General features: G+C 36.4%; 1 protein-coding gene across 2 annotated transcripts in view; it reads right to left on the bottom strand.

The window, feature by feature from the left end:
• Positions 1 to 1,291: 1,291 nt before the first annotated feature.
• Positions 1,292 to 16,574, bottom strand: part of bbs4 (Bardet-Biedl syndrome 4) — a 28,020-nt gene continuing 12,737 nt past the window's right edge. Inside the window, exons 2-17 of one of the 2 annotated variants that reach the window (XM_042410922.1) lie at positions 14,145 to 14,254; positions 11,905 to 11,947; positions 9,079 to 9,158; positions 8,642 to 8,705; positions 8,274 to 8,385; positions 7,940 to 8,012; positions 7,456 to 7,509; positions 7,238 to 7,365; positions 6,266 to 6,320; positions 6,015 to 6,083; positions 5,661 to 5,813; positions 4,773 to 4,944; positions 4,291 to 4,360; positions 4,050 to 4,194; positions 3,761 to 3,965; positions 1,292 to 2,166 (exon numbers count right to left, since the gene is read on the bottom strand). In XM_042410922.1, coding sequence (XP_042266856.1) covers positions 2,012 to 2,166; positions 3,761 to 3,965; positions 4,050 to 4,194; positions 4,291 to 4,360; positions 4,773 to 4,944; positions 5,661 to 5,813; positions 6,015 to 6,083; positions 6,266 to 6,320; positions 7,238 to 7,365; positions 7,456 to 7,509; positions 7,940 to 8,012; positions 8,274 to 8,385; positions 8,642 to 8,705; positions 9,079 to 9,158; positions 11,905 to 11,947; positions 14,145 to 14,204 — 1,638 coding nt within the window. In that variant the 5' untranslated portion in view covers positions 14,205 to 14,254 and the 3' untranslated portion in view covers positions 1,292 to 2,011. Of the gene's footprint in view, positions 2,167 to 3,760; positions 3,966 to 4,049; positions 4,195 to 4,290; positions 4,361 to 4,772; positions 4,945 to 5,660; positions 5,814 to 6,014; positions 6,084 to 6,265; positions 6,321 to 7,237; positions 7,366 to 7,455; positions 7,510 to 7,658; positions 7,918 to 7,939; positions 8,013 to 8,273; positions 8,386 to 8,641; positions 8,706 to 9,078; positions 9,159 to 11,904; positions 11,948 to 14,144; positions 14,255 to 16,574 lie in introns of those variants that run through there. The other variant, XM_042410931.1, reaches the window with a different exon arrangement.

Raw genomic sequence — 16,574 nt, 5'->3', positions numbered from 1 at the left:
CAGATTGATTGATGATGTCTGGCTGTGTGCACCTTCAGGATTTAAATAATGTTCTGGTTGGATTCAGTGTTTCATCTGGATGACAACATCTAGCAGTGAGCAGAGCTTGTTCTCATGAAAGGAAAACCAGATATTCAAATTTCTCAGACATCATCATCTCTGAGCAAATTTGTTTTGAAACTCTTGAAATGACTTTGTTGCCTTTGTTTTTTTTAATGATGATATCATTAGTCATATAACAACATTAATTGTTTTTAAATCCACTAATATCTTGTTGTTGTTCCTCAGTCAGTTTATATTTGCTACACTGATACTGGCTCATGTTTGTGAACCTTTTTTTTTGGTTGTAAATACCGTACCAGTTAACTAAATTCTGTGGAAACCAATCATTGTTAAACGCATATTCAAGAATAGTGGTTGTTGCGATTAATGATCTGAACACAGTTCACAGTAGAGTTTTAAGACACCGACAGTGAGCAGGGAGGTGATTTGGGGTTTCTACTGGGTGCTCTAACAAATGCAGGGAGGGTATTTTCAAGTAATTACTGACAATGTTCAAGTGTTGATCTGTGCTTTCTAAAATGCAGATAAAAGTTTGATCTCTCTGAGGGCAGTCTTCTTTGTCTTTATTGTCTTTTAGTAGTTCAGCACTCCCTGAACTACTAAACTGAACAATTTAATATTTGAACGCCCCAAATGTTAAAACACAGCATGAACATATTCCTGTGTATATAGCCTTTGTTGGGGGGCACATTTCTTTAATATTTTTGGTTAATATCTACAAACGGCCCCATCCACATCGTAATTCATACACATAAATAATTGAAGTTTCAATGTGACCCTCGGTAGAGATAATTTATGAGGACCTATCTTGATCCAAAGTTTATTCTTTATTCATTTATTCCTTATTTGAAGTTTTTTTTTTCCTTCCACACCATTGGTGGACTTTCACCGTGTCTGTTCAGCTTGACGAGTGAATCTGTTCTATCACACAGTAAGTCGATATACATGAGAATCCACTCGCAAACACTGTCAATGAGTTGACTGAATATTAGATACAGATACTCAATTATCAGCCTGCAATTAAGGTAAACTAGTTTCAACATCGGAATGAGAGGATGGAAAATGTATCGAACATAAGATTGTGTGTTAGATAATAGATTGACTTTGAAAGCTCTTAACCAATACTGTCCCCTGTTGGTGGTATCTGCTGAGTTCAAGGACCTTAATATAATAGAACACAGTACAAAACACATGAATTGCACTTATAATAAAAGCAGCACAACAGCTGTTTTCTTGTAAGACTCTGATTTATTATTAAATACATTACTCTATATAAACATAACATTTATCCACATATAAAAGCATGTATCACTATTTACACTCATTCCTCAAAAAAGGAGTCCTATCATACAAACAGCTATTCAAAAACATCCATCTCTGTATTCGGATTTTTAGCAGTGATTGTCGCAGCAGTGCCTTTACATTTATTTAGCTGAAGGAACGCCCAACAGCTGAAGGACTGACACCCTCCCTAGAAATGTCAACACAAGGAAAAATCATCATTTAACCTTATTGCTGAGCTAATCCACTATCCACCCGTATTACTGTTTTGTTTTTTTTTGTTAAATAAGAGCCGCTCTCAAACTGCAACATCTTTTAGGATTGAATTTGACATGTGCACCAAACCTCTCACATCCACATTAATTTACAAGAAATAGTGATAATTGTTGTGATGACTTTCCATTTTCCTGAAATATATGGTACGACAAAAATGAACAAGTAGGCGGAAACTTGACCCTTGCCCTTTTCTGTGTAGAAGTGAATTATTGTGTAGAACATGTCTGTGCACCGTGTACCTAAACCATAAAACGATAGCTCAAGCTTCATATCTAACTACAATGAGCTAGAAAACCACATAAGCTTGTTTTGTGTTCAAGAGTCTTAATTTGCCTCCATAAACATGGGAGAGATCTATACTGTCAAATGAGAGTGTAGCCTCCAAGCTAATTCATTCTTCCACCTTTGACTTTTTCTTAGAAGTTTTGGGTTTGGGGTTCTCTGGCTCTGCGGGTTCTGGGGAGCCTGGAGGATCGGAGGGCGGGCTGGGGGCTTTCTCCACATCAGGTTCTGACTCAAGGGGCATGGAAGGGCCTTTAGAAACTCCTGAAAATAAGAAAAGTATTAATTATTTGCGTGTATTCATTAACATTAAGAATTGTAGCATTATTGAGGAACCTTTACTGTGATTGGCTTGTACTGTCCCCATGCTCTTAACATGTCTATGTCATATCCAGATGTGTAGAACCTGATTCTAACTGAATTATGGTACAAACACATTACACCTCTGTCCTGAAAATATTCACTCTGGCTTACGTTCAGCCCATATAACTGACAAATTCAAGCCTGCATTTCCTGTTTAGGTCTGATCTCCAGCCCATTGTTCAACACTGACGGTGCCAATGTGCGTAGTCTGCCAATAGAAACACTGATGTCATTATTCTAGCGATGTGCCATCACCCTGTTTGGTATAATATTACATTACCAAACTGCAACATTATTTTCACAGTTTTTGATTGATCAATTTATGTTTCTTTATATATTTATACCATATTATATCTTAAATATTCCTCTATTAGCCACATCACAACTGTGACATCACATCCTTTTTCAAGTGCAGGGAAATTTTGTTGAACAGAAGCTAAAGTACATGTACCTTTAGAAAAGTTAGGATACTGCATATACTTTATTTTTCCAATTGTGACATCACACCGAAGGGCTAATTTAGATTGTCTCGTTTATATATAGTGCCATTTCATCATAAGAAACAGCTGTTGAAGTATTAAAATGAAAGAGAGATTGGATGCAAAGGGCTTCTCAATGTCTGTAAAATAAACATGCCGGTGCAGACAGAGCATACTTTCTCAAAGACTGACACTTATTTTTAATAGCAATTAGCTTTGATCAAAAGGTTTAAACCCACCTTGAACTCTATGACAGTTTATGAGATTATATATGCGATGGTACGTAGTATGTTAATACTGAATGTCTGTATAGTATATTTACAGACTATATGTGTATATTCACAACCAGATCTGCATCCTTAATGCAACTGTGGAGTGTTAAAAACAGATCTGCACAGCTGTTTCAGTGAACATGGATGCATTGTTCTGGAGTCCTGGTGTTATTTGTTAACAGTTAGACAAAAGTGGTAGAAAACACTGCCCGAGCCGCTGCAATCATTTCAAAGTAGCCTTGAATTTATTCGCTTATCTGTGTCATTTTTCCACACAACTGATTTTCTTTGTTACCAAGAATATTCTGTATACTGGCTAGAGGTTAGCGTCTTTTTTCCACAGATTCCATTTTGCTTTAGTCCACATATTCAATCTGCTATCCTAGCGCAGGCAAGAGGCTGTGAATACACAGGGAAAAGATATTTTTACGTTCCCATTTCAAATGAAAAATTGGCCTTTAGTTTAATGGAGGGAGGTGGAGGCTGTGGAATTTGTCATCACCTGCACTGCTAGTGTAAAACTGGCCTGTTCTGATGAAAAATTGTTTTTATGTGCTCACCTCATTTTGAGTTTGTGCTCAGAAATATTCAGCCATCAGAACCTGACTCAGCTGGACCTTATGTTAAAATTGTGGCTCGGCACAAAAGAGGCTCAGTCATATATTCAAACAATAAACCAGAAGCTACACCGAGGTGACAGATTATTGATGGATATTTTCTACAAACTATATTAGTAGTATGTACCTGTTGGTAGCTGGATGTTTCTGTTGTAGCTGGCAGCAGAAGACATGGCCTGACCCAGGGCTTGGTTAGTACCGAGGGGAGCACCAGGGGTTTTGGTTGCTGCTGCTGAGTTTGGTTTTGATTTGGAGTCTTTGGATGGTTTAGTCCACACCAGACTCTCCGTCACCTGAAGGGCAGCTCCCATCTTCTGAGCCATGTCCATTAGCTGTGACAGAAAGACAAATACTTGAAAATAAGTCAAATTCAACAACCGGCTTTGAGACATCAACAACAGGAAGATTTACGTTACCTCAGGATCAAACTCAAAGTTGCTACTGCCGTCTCTTAGCACATTTACTTTCCTCTCCATCTCCTGATATTGATCCAGAGCTCCCTTCTTATCACCATGGTTGTAGAGGAAAATTGCAAAGTTCAGGTTGACCAGAGGGTTGGATCTGTAAAAAAAAAAAGAAGAAAATATTCAGTTCTTAAAGACAGATTCAAACACAGTTTTTTTAGTATAATAAAGGTAGAATGTAAAACAGTCTCACTCGTCCAGAGTCACAGCTTGTTCATATGCTCTGGTGGCATTTTCTACATCCTCCAAGTTGGTCAGAGCCACTGTTTAAAAGGGGACAGAGACAGATGTAAACTGAAATAATGTCAAATACAAATGCTGGTGACTGTTCAGCATGGTATTTTGAATGTGAATGCAAAAAAACCCCAAAACAAACAATTGCCATCACCAGCAAACATTTTCAACGGCATGCTCAGACTTTTTCCATAAGTTAAAAGGCCATAAAGCAGCAATGTTTTTAATTTGTATGTTACAGTAAATATGCTGAAATGTATGAGATGCAGCCCATCTGTCAGCTACATTTTGTGCCTTTTATTAAGTCTAAATCGAATGTACAACAATACACTAATACAAAAACAATGAACAGCGACCACTGTTTTTGCCACAAACCTTACAGACATCTTTAAAAAACAGGATTCAACCCTGAGTTGTTTTTCTGTCTCTCTGACTCAGTACCTGCGAGCAACATGTAGAGATCCCCCATCCGTGGGTTCAGGTTGATGGCTGCGCTGAGGAAGTGGAAGGCAGAAGCGTACTGCTGCATGGTCAGGTGCACCAGACCCAGGTTGTACAACACTTTCCAGTCAAAAGGAGACAAGTAGTGAGCTCGCTTCAGGCAGCTGATAGCCTGTGGGGGATATGAAGTTAGGAGAGAGGAGTTAACACCTGACAGGACTGTTAGGCAAGTATCTTAATAATATATGAACTCTTGAGGAACAATGTAAAAAAAACAACAGATCCTGTACAATAGTGGATTTGTTGCACTTCTGGGATATATGGATCAAATAAAGTTGCAATACATTCATTAAAATATCATCTAATCTCTCTGGATCTCAAATAAACCTGTTAATTTATTCTAATCCATGGTGAATACACTAACTTTAGGGGAAAGGGCTTGCTAGTTTATATGAGCAATTGAATTGAAAGATAGTTTCTAGCAAATCAGACATACAGTGGCTTCAAGCATATTAAATACTGTATACTACACATAGAAAGCCAGTTTATATATCATTACAGTGTAAAAATAATAAAAATAGTGTACAATAAAATCTTGTTGAAAGATGTCTCGTCCACGTTGGTGCACAGATTACACTGAGCCTTGGTGTTTCATTTAAGCAGTTTGAAGTTGGTTTTCCCTCTGGTTGTCTTGGTGGAAGTCTGATATTTACTTTAAAAATAGGAAACTATTGTAATGACTGATGTATTATTTTAAGTATCATAAAAGGATCATAACGCACTATTTGAAATATTTCAAATATTTAGCATACTACTTTGTTTGGAGCTCTACTTTTGTTGAGTCCTAAATTGACAAAGACAAGCGAAATCATAAACATCATTACTCACGGCTACGTATTTCTTTTTGCCAAAGAAGCACATGCCGATATTATTCCAGAGAGGGGGGCTCTCGGGCACAGCACATGCTGCCACTCGGTACTTGTTCATGGCCACATCAAAGTCACCATGGGTCTGCATCATGCTGCCAGCAGCCAGGATGGCCTGGGAATAAAAACAATGATTAGAGAGATATCAGAGGAAGATGTACCCTTTGAAACTCCACTTGATGAAAGACTGTGCTACCTGACAGTGAATGACCTTATATTTTGACTGAAATGCTTTAAAAAAAGTGTTTCCTTCAGGTAGTTTTGTAGCCAACTAAGATTATACCACAGTGTAATTTTTGTTCAAATACCCACATACCTTATAATTGTTGGGGTCAAACGTGAGGGCATTTCCAAGGTGCTCAAAAGCTTTTTGGTATTTCCCAAGCTGGCAAAAAAAAAAGAACACAGAAAATTATACATCTACTCCTTTTTACAGTAGATGTTTCTGACACTTAAATGTCATTCTTCCGTTTAAGAACTCTCATGACAAATGTTAACATCTTGTACGTCCCATTGCTAGAGCACACATTATTTCACTGCGAAGGTTATAGAAAATATTCTTCCTACCTGTAGAAACAGCAGGCCAAGAGTAGTCAGGAGTTCAGTGTTCTCTGGAGAGAATCTGAATTGAGAATGAGACAACTCGACTGAAAAATGTCACTTTATCTATGCCTGTAATTACATTTAATTCCTGCACTTATTCTTGAGCAAACACAATTTATATTCAGGGAATCTGCTGATTATTCAATCAGGGTTTGATTCAGCATAATTGTGGAGTATTAATTATGACCTGTGGGGGGACGATGTGGCTCAAAGTAAAAAAAAACGGTAGAGAAGAGGCAGATAGGCATTAAAATAAGACTCACAGCGGTACGTCTCATTAAAAGCAGCACCAGTATTGGAGCACTTGATTAATTCATTTCCCCCCCCAACAGGAGGTAGCCATAATGAGCTCTATTATAGACACTGATGTCATTTCCTTATTTACACCATTGCCTTATGTTTAAATATTCAACATGTGAATAGAAGTGGAAATGAACAGAATTTATACTGAACTGAAAAAAGGACCCCGGGGTTAAAAGTGGCCACGCTGGAACCTTGTGTGTGATTGAAATGAGTTCCACAGACTGAAAAATCATCAGATAAATCAAAGGGGGAACCCTTGGAAGTAGCCAACCTCCTCTGAAACAGCATGTTTAATGGCAATCTGTTTTATTCCCTTGAATGAATGCCACCATGAAGAAAACTGTCATGCTGAGGCTGTGAAATTATTAACAGTTATTAATAAAATTATATGTTGTGGTGGACAATTCCTGAACTTGGAATATCATTATTATTATGGATTGCTAATAATATGTACAGTATGTCTAGAATATTTAATAATATATACACTACCATAGTGAAGTCCATAATACCATATACCTACAATGATTAGCTCTTTTAAATTTTAATGTGTGTGTCCTGTATAATTCCACAGCCTCCTCTTTAAATGTCTTCACTGTGCTTTTCGAACATTCTCCACATTTTAGCTTTACTTACTCCACTGCCCTCTTGTACACTTCGATGGCCTTGTCAACTTCTCCTGCCAGCAAATGAACCTTCCCGAGCATCATGAAAGTCTTGTCGTGTTTGTTTAACTGGAGAGCTACATTTAGATGCTCTTCAGCCTGACGGAGACAGAAGTTCAAAATGATCATATCAGTGGGGGATGAGTATAATTTGTACTGCATATCGTTGATAAAAATCAGCATACTCACATTTTTGAAGTCTTTGATGAAGAAATAGCACAGCCCCAGATTATGACTGATCTCCTGAGGTGAGGAAAAGTCCCAATTATACACGGGGTGATGGTACATGCTAGATTGCATAGAGCTGGATAAATGCTGAGTTACATTTGATTTCCACAAATACTAGTTATTTTATACCTCTTTGGAATAAAACAAATTTACAACTGACTTACAGTAATATTAATAAGGTCCATTTCTAACGGTCCTTTTCGGACAGTTCAAAACAATCTGCAAAGGCCTCATAGTGAAACAGCCCTGAATCTTTTAGGAAGTGTAACCATGAAGTTGTTCTTTGATAAATTGTCAATCTGGTCATCTTCAATTCTAAATGTAGAGACAAATGTTGAGAGAAATGTACTTCATGTTGTATATATACACTGATGCCATTAAACATTTCCTTACTAACTTTTAGACAAATCAGCATCTCAGTATTTCAGAGGTTCTTTTCTTTTACCCAGTCTTTCTCGTTGAGCCTTGCAGCTTCATGATAGAATTCAATAGCTGCTTTGTGCTTTCCCAGGAGAAATCTATGGAAAGAATAAACAACAATAATCCTTATGAGAAATTAACTCATCTTAATCAGTGCATGCTGAATAGATATTCTTACAATCCTGCAGCAGCAAAATAAGTCACTGGGGGTGGCTTAATCTGTCCCTTAAGTATCAAAAAAGTTAAGGCCATCATTGGCCCGCAGTTTGGCTGATATCACTGCACATTTCCTTCCATGCCTGTCTGGTTAGTGAATGGAAAAGGGTTGATGCACCGCAGGCTTCAAACAGTGGACTCACAGTGATCTGGCCACTTGCTTCACATTGTCAGTGCTGTTGGGATTAAGGATGGCACAGCTCTGAAACAGCTCCAGGGACTGTTGGATCTTGCCCTCAAGACGCAAGATTAGTGCTGTGGCAAGAAGAAGAAAAAAAAGAACAGGGTCATCAAAAAGAAAGGATCATCTGCATGAGGAAGTACAAAAAAGCACATTAAAAATCTAAGGCACAGCAAGGGGTCCAAAGAGCAGATTTTGGGCAAACTAAATGATGTATTGAGGAGCCGAGGCGTCGGGTTCAACAGAGCTTTCATTTGAAGTAGCTGTTAATTAAAATCATACATGTTAAATGTGTAAGAGGGGAGGGTGACTTTAAAAACTTCGGCTCACCTTGAACATATATGGCATATTCACACATTCCATTAGTCTCCTGCAGCTGTTCTTTGATGATCGCCTACATCGACACAGAACGGGAAAACTATTTTCAACGTGTGAATAGAAAAAACAAAACAAAAATTAAAGGCTACTATACTTGAAAATACAAAAATTTCATGCCCTGAGAAGACTCCATTTGCATCATAACAGACTGAAAATGAGGATCAATGTCATCGTCTTACATAAATTAGATCACATTTTCATATCAGAGTACACAGGTCAATAAAGTGGATTAGGCCATAATAAAGCATAGTATTAAAAGGAAGCCTGTACATGCAAAGCATTCAGTACCTTCATTATGTTTAAAACGTCAATCAGACCAATACTGAACGCAGACAGAGGTATGTGACAGACTAAACCATAGGAAGGAAGTAAGGATGAGTGTTCTTTACCTTACAGGTATCATAATCTTTGCGGATATAGTGCTGGTGGATTAACCAGTTTCTCCTTTCCACAATAGGAAGCTCTGGAGCTGGGAGGAAGAATATAATAAAATTAGATGACTATAATTTCAAAATCTGTGCAACTTTTAAGCTCATTACCCTTTACTGTTCAGATGATGTCTTATTTAGTAGATAGCTGAATGATTAATCATGAAAGTGCCCTCCTTTTGCAGTCATTACTAAGTCTCTGATCTGATGGTTAAACAGATGTAACACTTCAACCTAAATCTACAAGCTACATTTAAATCAATTCACGAGGCACACTGTAAAATTCAGCTTATTATAAACTTTTTACTTACAAACAGAAAGCTAAGACTATTAAGAGTTATGTCTGTTTAAACTATTTCTAATTTATACAGTGTTAACATAGATGTTAACACTTAAACCAAAAACCCCGGGCTAAGCTATAATCAATTCACCAGCCTCAATGTAAATGTCACCTTGTAAGCAAGTTTTTCGTTGCAAACCAAGCGCCCCCCCTCTCCCGCCCCGTCTTTTTTAATGTCTCGGCAGGTTGAGACATCCTTTTCGTTGCCAGGTCAACAATGTCTCAAGCCAGGTGCAGAACAGAGAGGGCATAGAGACAGACTGAAAGAGGGAGGCTTGAGGAATGAGCAGTACAATAATACAAAGCCAGCTTTAGAGAGGGTAAGGTAACCTCAACAACCAAACCACAATGCTCCAAGTCTCCTTCCCAGTGGAGTACATTTCATTTTACAAGGAAGCAAACGTAATTCCAATTTGACTGAGTATGATTCTGGTAATCCTGTTATCTTGCACCTACTACCTTCCTCCGAGGCTAAAAGGAGGATTCGAGGCAATGTGAAATGAAGTGCTAGGCTTTGAGTCTGCCACTGACATTGGGGAATATCATTAATGAACTGCCTATGTAAAAATACACTGTGTATTACACTCAAGCTCCCTTCTGTTTTTATCTGTCGGTGCTTCAAGCAGGGCTGTGTTGACTTGCAGCGAGAACTGCAGCCTCTTCCAACTACATCACAGAAATCCTCTCCATCGCTGAGTGCGAAACTGCATGGGCTTCACACGTTTTTCTCGTCAAGATTCGGAATGGCCCTATTTGTAGCGACCTAATCCACTTTCTTCCTGCTGAGACAGCAATAATATTCTTGTCTCTGGGTTTCAGCTGTGGCCCTGCGGTGCTCCAGTGGCCACATACACAAAGCTGGGAAGATTTGGAGAGCAGAGATGGGACACATGTGTGACATGCATTCCTGAAACTACTGTATGAAAGAAGGGTAGAAAGGAGCGAGGAAAAAGAGCACAGCATGAGGTCTCCTAAATATAGCCCTGTGAAAAACTTCATCCTAAACATGGTGGAATTCTCTCATTGTTATATTTGATCTGGCTAATGCTAAGACAGATTTGCCCTCCATGTGCTTCAACCATCTGTTAAAAGGGGATAAGAGCAGAGGAGCAGCATGCTGAGATCAAAAGACACATGCGGAGAATGTAATGGAAAATATGATGAAAATTATTTTAGAAGTTTTACCACAAAAAAACTTCAAAAACCCTTCATCTTAACAAGTCATTTAGTCTCACATTCAACCGTCTTATGCATACTCATATTTATGTGATTTTGGGGTCAAAATTCATCATCCAACCATAGTTTGAGTTTGAGTTCTAAACTTTGTACAACTATAAAACTGTTAAAACCCATTGCAGGAGCTGATCTTATTTTATACAGTAATTCACAGCTTACTCTATACTTGGAGTACTTGCTGTAGCACTATTTTTAACATATACTTTAGACGTAAAGCGTGATGAAGCCACAATTTCCTGCAAGAGTTATGAATCCAATGCACCACTGCAATTCTATTATTGACTCCTGCTTTAAAACACTGTTTCAGTACATTTCATATTTTTTTTTACCTTATGTTCTTGTCTTTTTTACTCTGAAGTCTACCCACATGTATGCGTGTGGCATGTCTCTACAGTTTTACATTCAGATTTGATACTTATTTACTTACTTTTTATACTCCATTCTATTCTTATACCAAATATTTTATCCCTTGTGATTGTTTTTTTCTGAAAAAGTCATATTAGTCTTGAGCAGAATTTAAAAAATAATAATAATAATAATTTGATATAGTTATGGAGCTTTTTGTACTTCACTTATACCACTTCCATATGTCCACTTCCATTTCATTAACCAATTAAAATCCAATCTTTACTTTCTGTTTACTCAGTCATCTTACTGTATGTTAATGCCCTTATAGTTTTGATTTGATTTCTCTCCTCAAATTACTCTAAACAGATCACAGTACAGTAAGGTCTTGAATGTCATAGGAAAAACCATTGCATGGAAATATAATATCATACCATACGATATCATGACTTAATTGCCCCCATAGGACATAGGACTGATACTTACAAAACATCATAAAACAAACACAAAAAAGAAGCTAAATCCATCCAGGCAATGGGGTTAACTGGTAAATGGTACATTAAGCTATAACGGTTAATACACAGAAATATCTGGAACACGGCTAAGCAGCATATACACAGCTTCTTCCTATCAAGCAGACTTAAGAGAAGGATGAGGGTGACCTCTGCAGGACAATTAGCTCCGAACTCATTCTTTCAGTACCCTTCACCAGTTACAGACAAATGTGGGATTTATATTATTGTCCCTGGTGTTCAATGCTTGATAAGGTTAGAAATGTATTGACAAAATAACAGGTGCAGTAAAAATGTATTTATTTGAAAATCATTTTGTAAGAAGACATAATGTTACTAACTGTCTTACTGTACCTTTAGGTGCCCGACGTTTCTTGGCTTCGGAAGCAAGTGGGAGCTGAAATACATAAAATACAACATAAATAAATTGTATTTGGGGGGCATAGCCTAAACAGATTTCCCCCCACCTAAAACAGTTTTTTGTGTCATTTCCTCCTGTTAAAAGATTGTGTCTAAAAACAGATCAAAGTTCAGATTGACTGATATGGCTGCTGGAATGGTGCATTCATGTAAAAATGTACAAAAAATTATCCTAAATTAGCTAGACGATATGAGCCTGTGAATGCACTGCTATTGTATGTTATGTACAGTATGTCCTGCTCAGGGAAAACGGATACAACGGATGCAAATAAATTTTAACCTTTTTTATATTTGGCCTTTTTGTTGTCATCTTGAAGATAAACTGTCACTAAAGCAATCTTTGTGACAATAAAAGCAAGGTCCAAGATGACCTTTTATGAAAACACAAACAACCAAAAAATAGAGAAAAAATACAACGTAATTTACAATAATAATAATCCTAAATATAATATACAAATAACATAATGACAAAAAACATTTTATGATGCCATACGTATGATACACATTAATCTGTGATGTAATAAATAATATTATTATCATTGTCATTGTTTTGTATCAGTTTCATTCAGTTGGTATTCTACCAAATAATACAAATTCTACATAAAAAATGAAAGGCTTTACAACAAGTTTTGGAGAGAATATGTATTTTCCACGCATATTCTCTCCAGAAACTGAAGAGCCCCAGCAAAATCACACTTTCCACTGTCTACAGGTGTATCAAAATATTTTTTTTCAAAGCTAATTTAGTTCAATATAATGATCACTCCTCACCAAAGAAAAATGTTGGAGCTGAGACTTAACTTATAATTATAGGAAAAACATCCGCACATGATCTGAGCAATAAATATATAATTATTAAGTTATGCTTTGGGTCAAGGACCAAGCATCTCTGGCCTCGATTTCATTTAAAAATAATCCCAGGTATGCAGAGGAGTATGAGCAAGTTTAAGTGTACACACATGTACGAGTATAAATTGGAATATACCACTTTTGTTTGTTTGTTTGTTGTTGTTGCTTTGTGTTGTTGTTGTTTTTTTAATCACTATTATTATTATTACTCATTTTTTTCTTTTATTATTATTTTCCATTCCCTTGGCTCTTGTTAATGTTAAAAACAGGGACATGATGGAAAGCCAGTCATGCTGTATCACATGTACAACTATACAAAAGCCTTGTTCCAAAAATAAATCATAATCCCTGGTGAAATACCTGGGATTTACATTATAAGCCATTTACTGGTATTTTGCTGTAAATTGTGAGCAGACAGGTATACACTGGGTTACCAGTCTATTTTCATCTTTACAATCTAATGTAGTCAGTAATAAAATGCAACAGCTCTCAAAAACTCCTGCAGCTTTAGGTTTACAATATAATCAAGAGATGTTGTCAACTTTATGCTCATTTGACTGATTTCATAATTAAATGAATAAAAGCAAGGAAATTAGTTTTAGAAGCTCTGACCAGAAAATATATTGTATTTTTAGTGGCTTATCAAAGGTTACTTCAGGTTACTTCCACAGATATAGTACAGTATTTGATGCTCTATCAAGTACACAAACAAACTGAATGGTCACTGGAGTCACAGTTAAGTGAGATAGCTACCTTGTATGCAGGTACAGCACGGACACGCATGCGCAATACCAGTGTTTTGCTCCACATTTTTCCATATTTGACTCATCTGTGGGCTGCTTTCGAGTGCAGTCACTGACGTTGTATTTAACGGTGCATATTACGGGCAACATGCAACAGGGATTTGCGGCGAGCCAACCGCAGAGCTGGCATTACAAGCGTGGGCTAACTGGAGTCAACAATATATATTTTCACTGCAACCAAAATATGACTGTCAGCGTCAGCTACGTATTTCGCTACGTATTTCTGTTGCAGCCTTACTCCAGCTATAGCTGTTAGCTCTGAAGGTTTTAAATCTATCCTTGGACGAGTGAGATTAGAGACACAGAGAGACGAGGCAAGTTACTGTTAGCTGCAGGTTAATCAACTTAGCTGCGACTTAGGCTCGTTTAGACAGGCGGGTAACGTTAAAATAAGGAAAGTTACGACGGATATACGCACACCTGACGTTACGTGTACTCAAGGAGCGCCAAACTATCACTTCATATTGCTACACGTTAATGTTTACTCAAGGAAATGATAACGAGGTTTGGCTTTGCACTCACCGCTGTGGCTTTCTCCTCGTCCGCCATCTTGGGATGATCAACACTAGAAGCTGTTGCCATGGATACATCTGTGGAATGCGGTTCTTTTTCTTTTTTTTTTTTTCTTCCTTCTTTATTAAACATTTTCAAATAACAAATAGGCAAATAGTTGTTTAACACACATTAAAACAATAATTCCAAGCAGAATATAATAATAACAACAAAACAACAAATAATAAACACCTAAATATAAATTAAATGAACTTTGTTGGGGGGGGGGGGGGGGGGGGGGGTAATCAATATATAACGTAAGTAGTTTAGAGAGTCTTATTTTCTTCTATTTCACTTCTACTTCACTTCTATTTTCCAGTTTTCTTAAGGATTGAAAGAAAAGTTGTAAATGTTGTAAATGAGACAAAACTTGGAGCAATTTTTAAAAAAAAATCTATATTGTGTATGTAAAATTTTACCCATAATCAATATATTATTGCACATAAATTCTATATCTTTGTTTTGCATAAAAACACCAAACTTAACGATATGATATTCAAAAACATGTATTACATTCTTTGTAAGTAACCATTCATGCATTCTGGTGTAGAAAAAATGTTCCTGAGATTTAATATCTTCTTGACAAAATGTACATGTGTTATTATCCAAATTAAAAATTAAGAATTCTCTGCATGGATAAATATCATTAGCCTAATTGTTTTGAAATGAACTTCCTTCATTTTAGGTAACAAAAGAAATGACAAATAACTAGTTCTAACTTTGATAATGTCTGTCCTTGAAAATCTTTGAGATAGCAGTTTAGTCTAGTTTAGTCTAAGAATTGTAATTATCAATAAACAGAGTAGCAGGTGCAGGTATTACCGATGAATATTGTAATATTCCTTTAATCAGATTTGTCAAAGCCATAGGAATAGCTTTGACTACTGAAGAATATTGTTTATACAAGCAATCCAAATTGATTTTTATTTTAAAATCAGTATGATTCAAAATATTACCATCTTCATCTGTTAAATGTACTATAGCCCAAACTCTTTTCTCTATCCAGTATTCATAAAATAAAGATTTCCTCATGTAAAATACACCTGTTATTCCAGATTGTAGCATTATGTGAAGTTATGCTTATAAACCATTTCCCAATATAGTAATACCTGCCTGTGATAATCTGATAATTTAAAAGGCAATTTTAAGGGATGAAAATCACATCTTAGAGGAAAATTCATTCCTCCTACCATTTGAAAAAGATATGACAGTAAATTAAACCATAGACAATGTTCATCCTTTTTTATTAAAGTCTGCAACCATCTTAATTTAATGGCATCATTCATCACCTCAAAATCAATTACATTCATACCCCCTTCTTCTACTGATTCCACCTTTTCAAATCAAGTGTTGCTTATTATTCCAAATAAAATTATAATGAATTTGGTTTATTTTCTTAATACACCTGTCTGGTACAGCTAAAGAATATGCTGGCTAAATTAATCTTGAAATCCCTTCTATTTTTGTTTAAGATTCTACCAAAAATTGAAATATTCCTTCTTAGCCAGCTATTCAAAATGGAAAACAGCTTGGATATCAGAGCTTTCCCTGTCAATAAGATTTTTACTGATAGCTATTCCCAAATATAACCTCATATTTGACTGAAATATTATGAATTTAAGTTTGAGTGTTATTGTGAATGGCCAAGATCTCACACTTTTTTTCTACTGAAACATTATAGTATTATATTTTTCATACATCGTTGAGCTTCGTGAACAAAATTCTGAATTCAGTTGCTAAATAATTGATTCATTGAATAAACTGAGAGTTAATTTGGTGAAATAATTGGGAGTTTACGTGTGTTGACTCCAAATACACTAGTTGTGGTATCACATCCATTACAGTTTTGAACCAAACCAAACCATTTCAGATTTGAAATCTTGGCCAACCAGTGTCAGGTGGACTTTTTTTTCTTTCAGGGATGTAAAAAATGTTTTGGATTGAATCTCTTCTGATTGTGTAGTTTTGATCAACGTTGTCTTTACGAGGCTTGATGTAAAACCCTGCTGCTTTTTATTGTATGTTTATAAGTTGGAAATCCTGACGAACTGCAGTAAAAAATAAACTGCAGTGAAGCTTGCCTCGTTTATTTGTTTTACTTTGACCGCAAAAAGTATTTATTATGACTCTAAAACGCCAAAACATTTAACCAAGTGTTGTGTTTAGTGACAAAATGCTTCCTACTAAACCTGACAGTTGCTGTTGCTAATTAACTCATTTTGTCCTGAAAAAACTCCTGTTGAGTCCCCCAACTGCACACAAGCTCCCTGTCAGACTTGTTTCTGCTTTATATACTGAATGCCTGAAAATGTTGTATTTTGTGTAATTATTATTATTATTTGGAGCAATTACGAGTTTTTTAAATGACTCTTTGTGTTCAGTGACAGATTATAAGATACA

The sequence above is a fragment of the Thunnus maccoyii genome, chromosome 1 (genome assembly GCF_910596095.1).
Source record: "Thunnus maccoyii chromosome 1, fThuMac1.1, whole genome shotgun sequence".
NCBI classification, from domain to species: Eukaryota; Metazoa; Chordata; class Actinopteri; order Scombriformes; family Scombridae; genus Thunnus; species Thunnus maccoyii.
The sequence above is the reverse complement of the archived record's forward strand: the minus strand, read 5'-3'. Positions and strand labels throughout refer to the sequence as shown.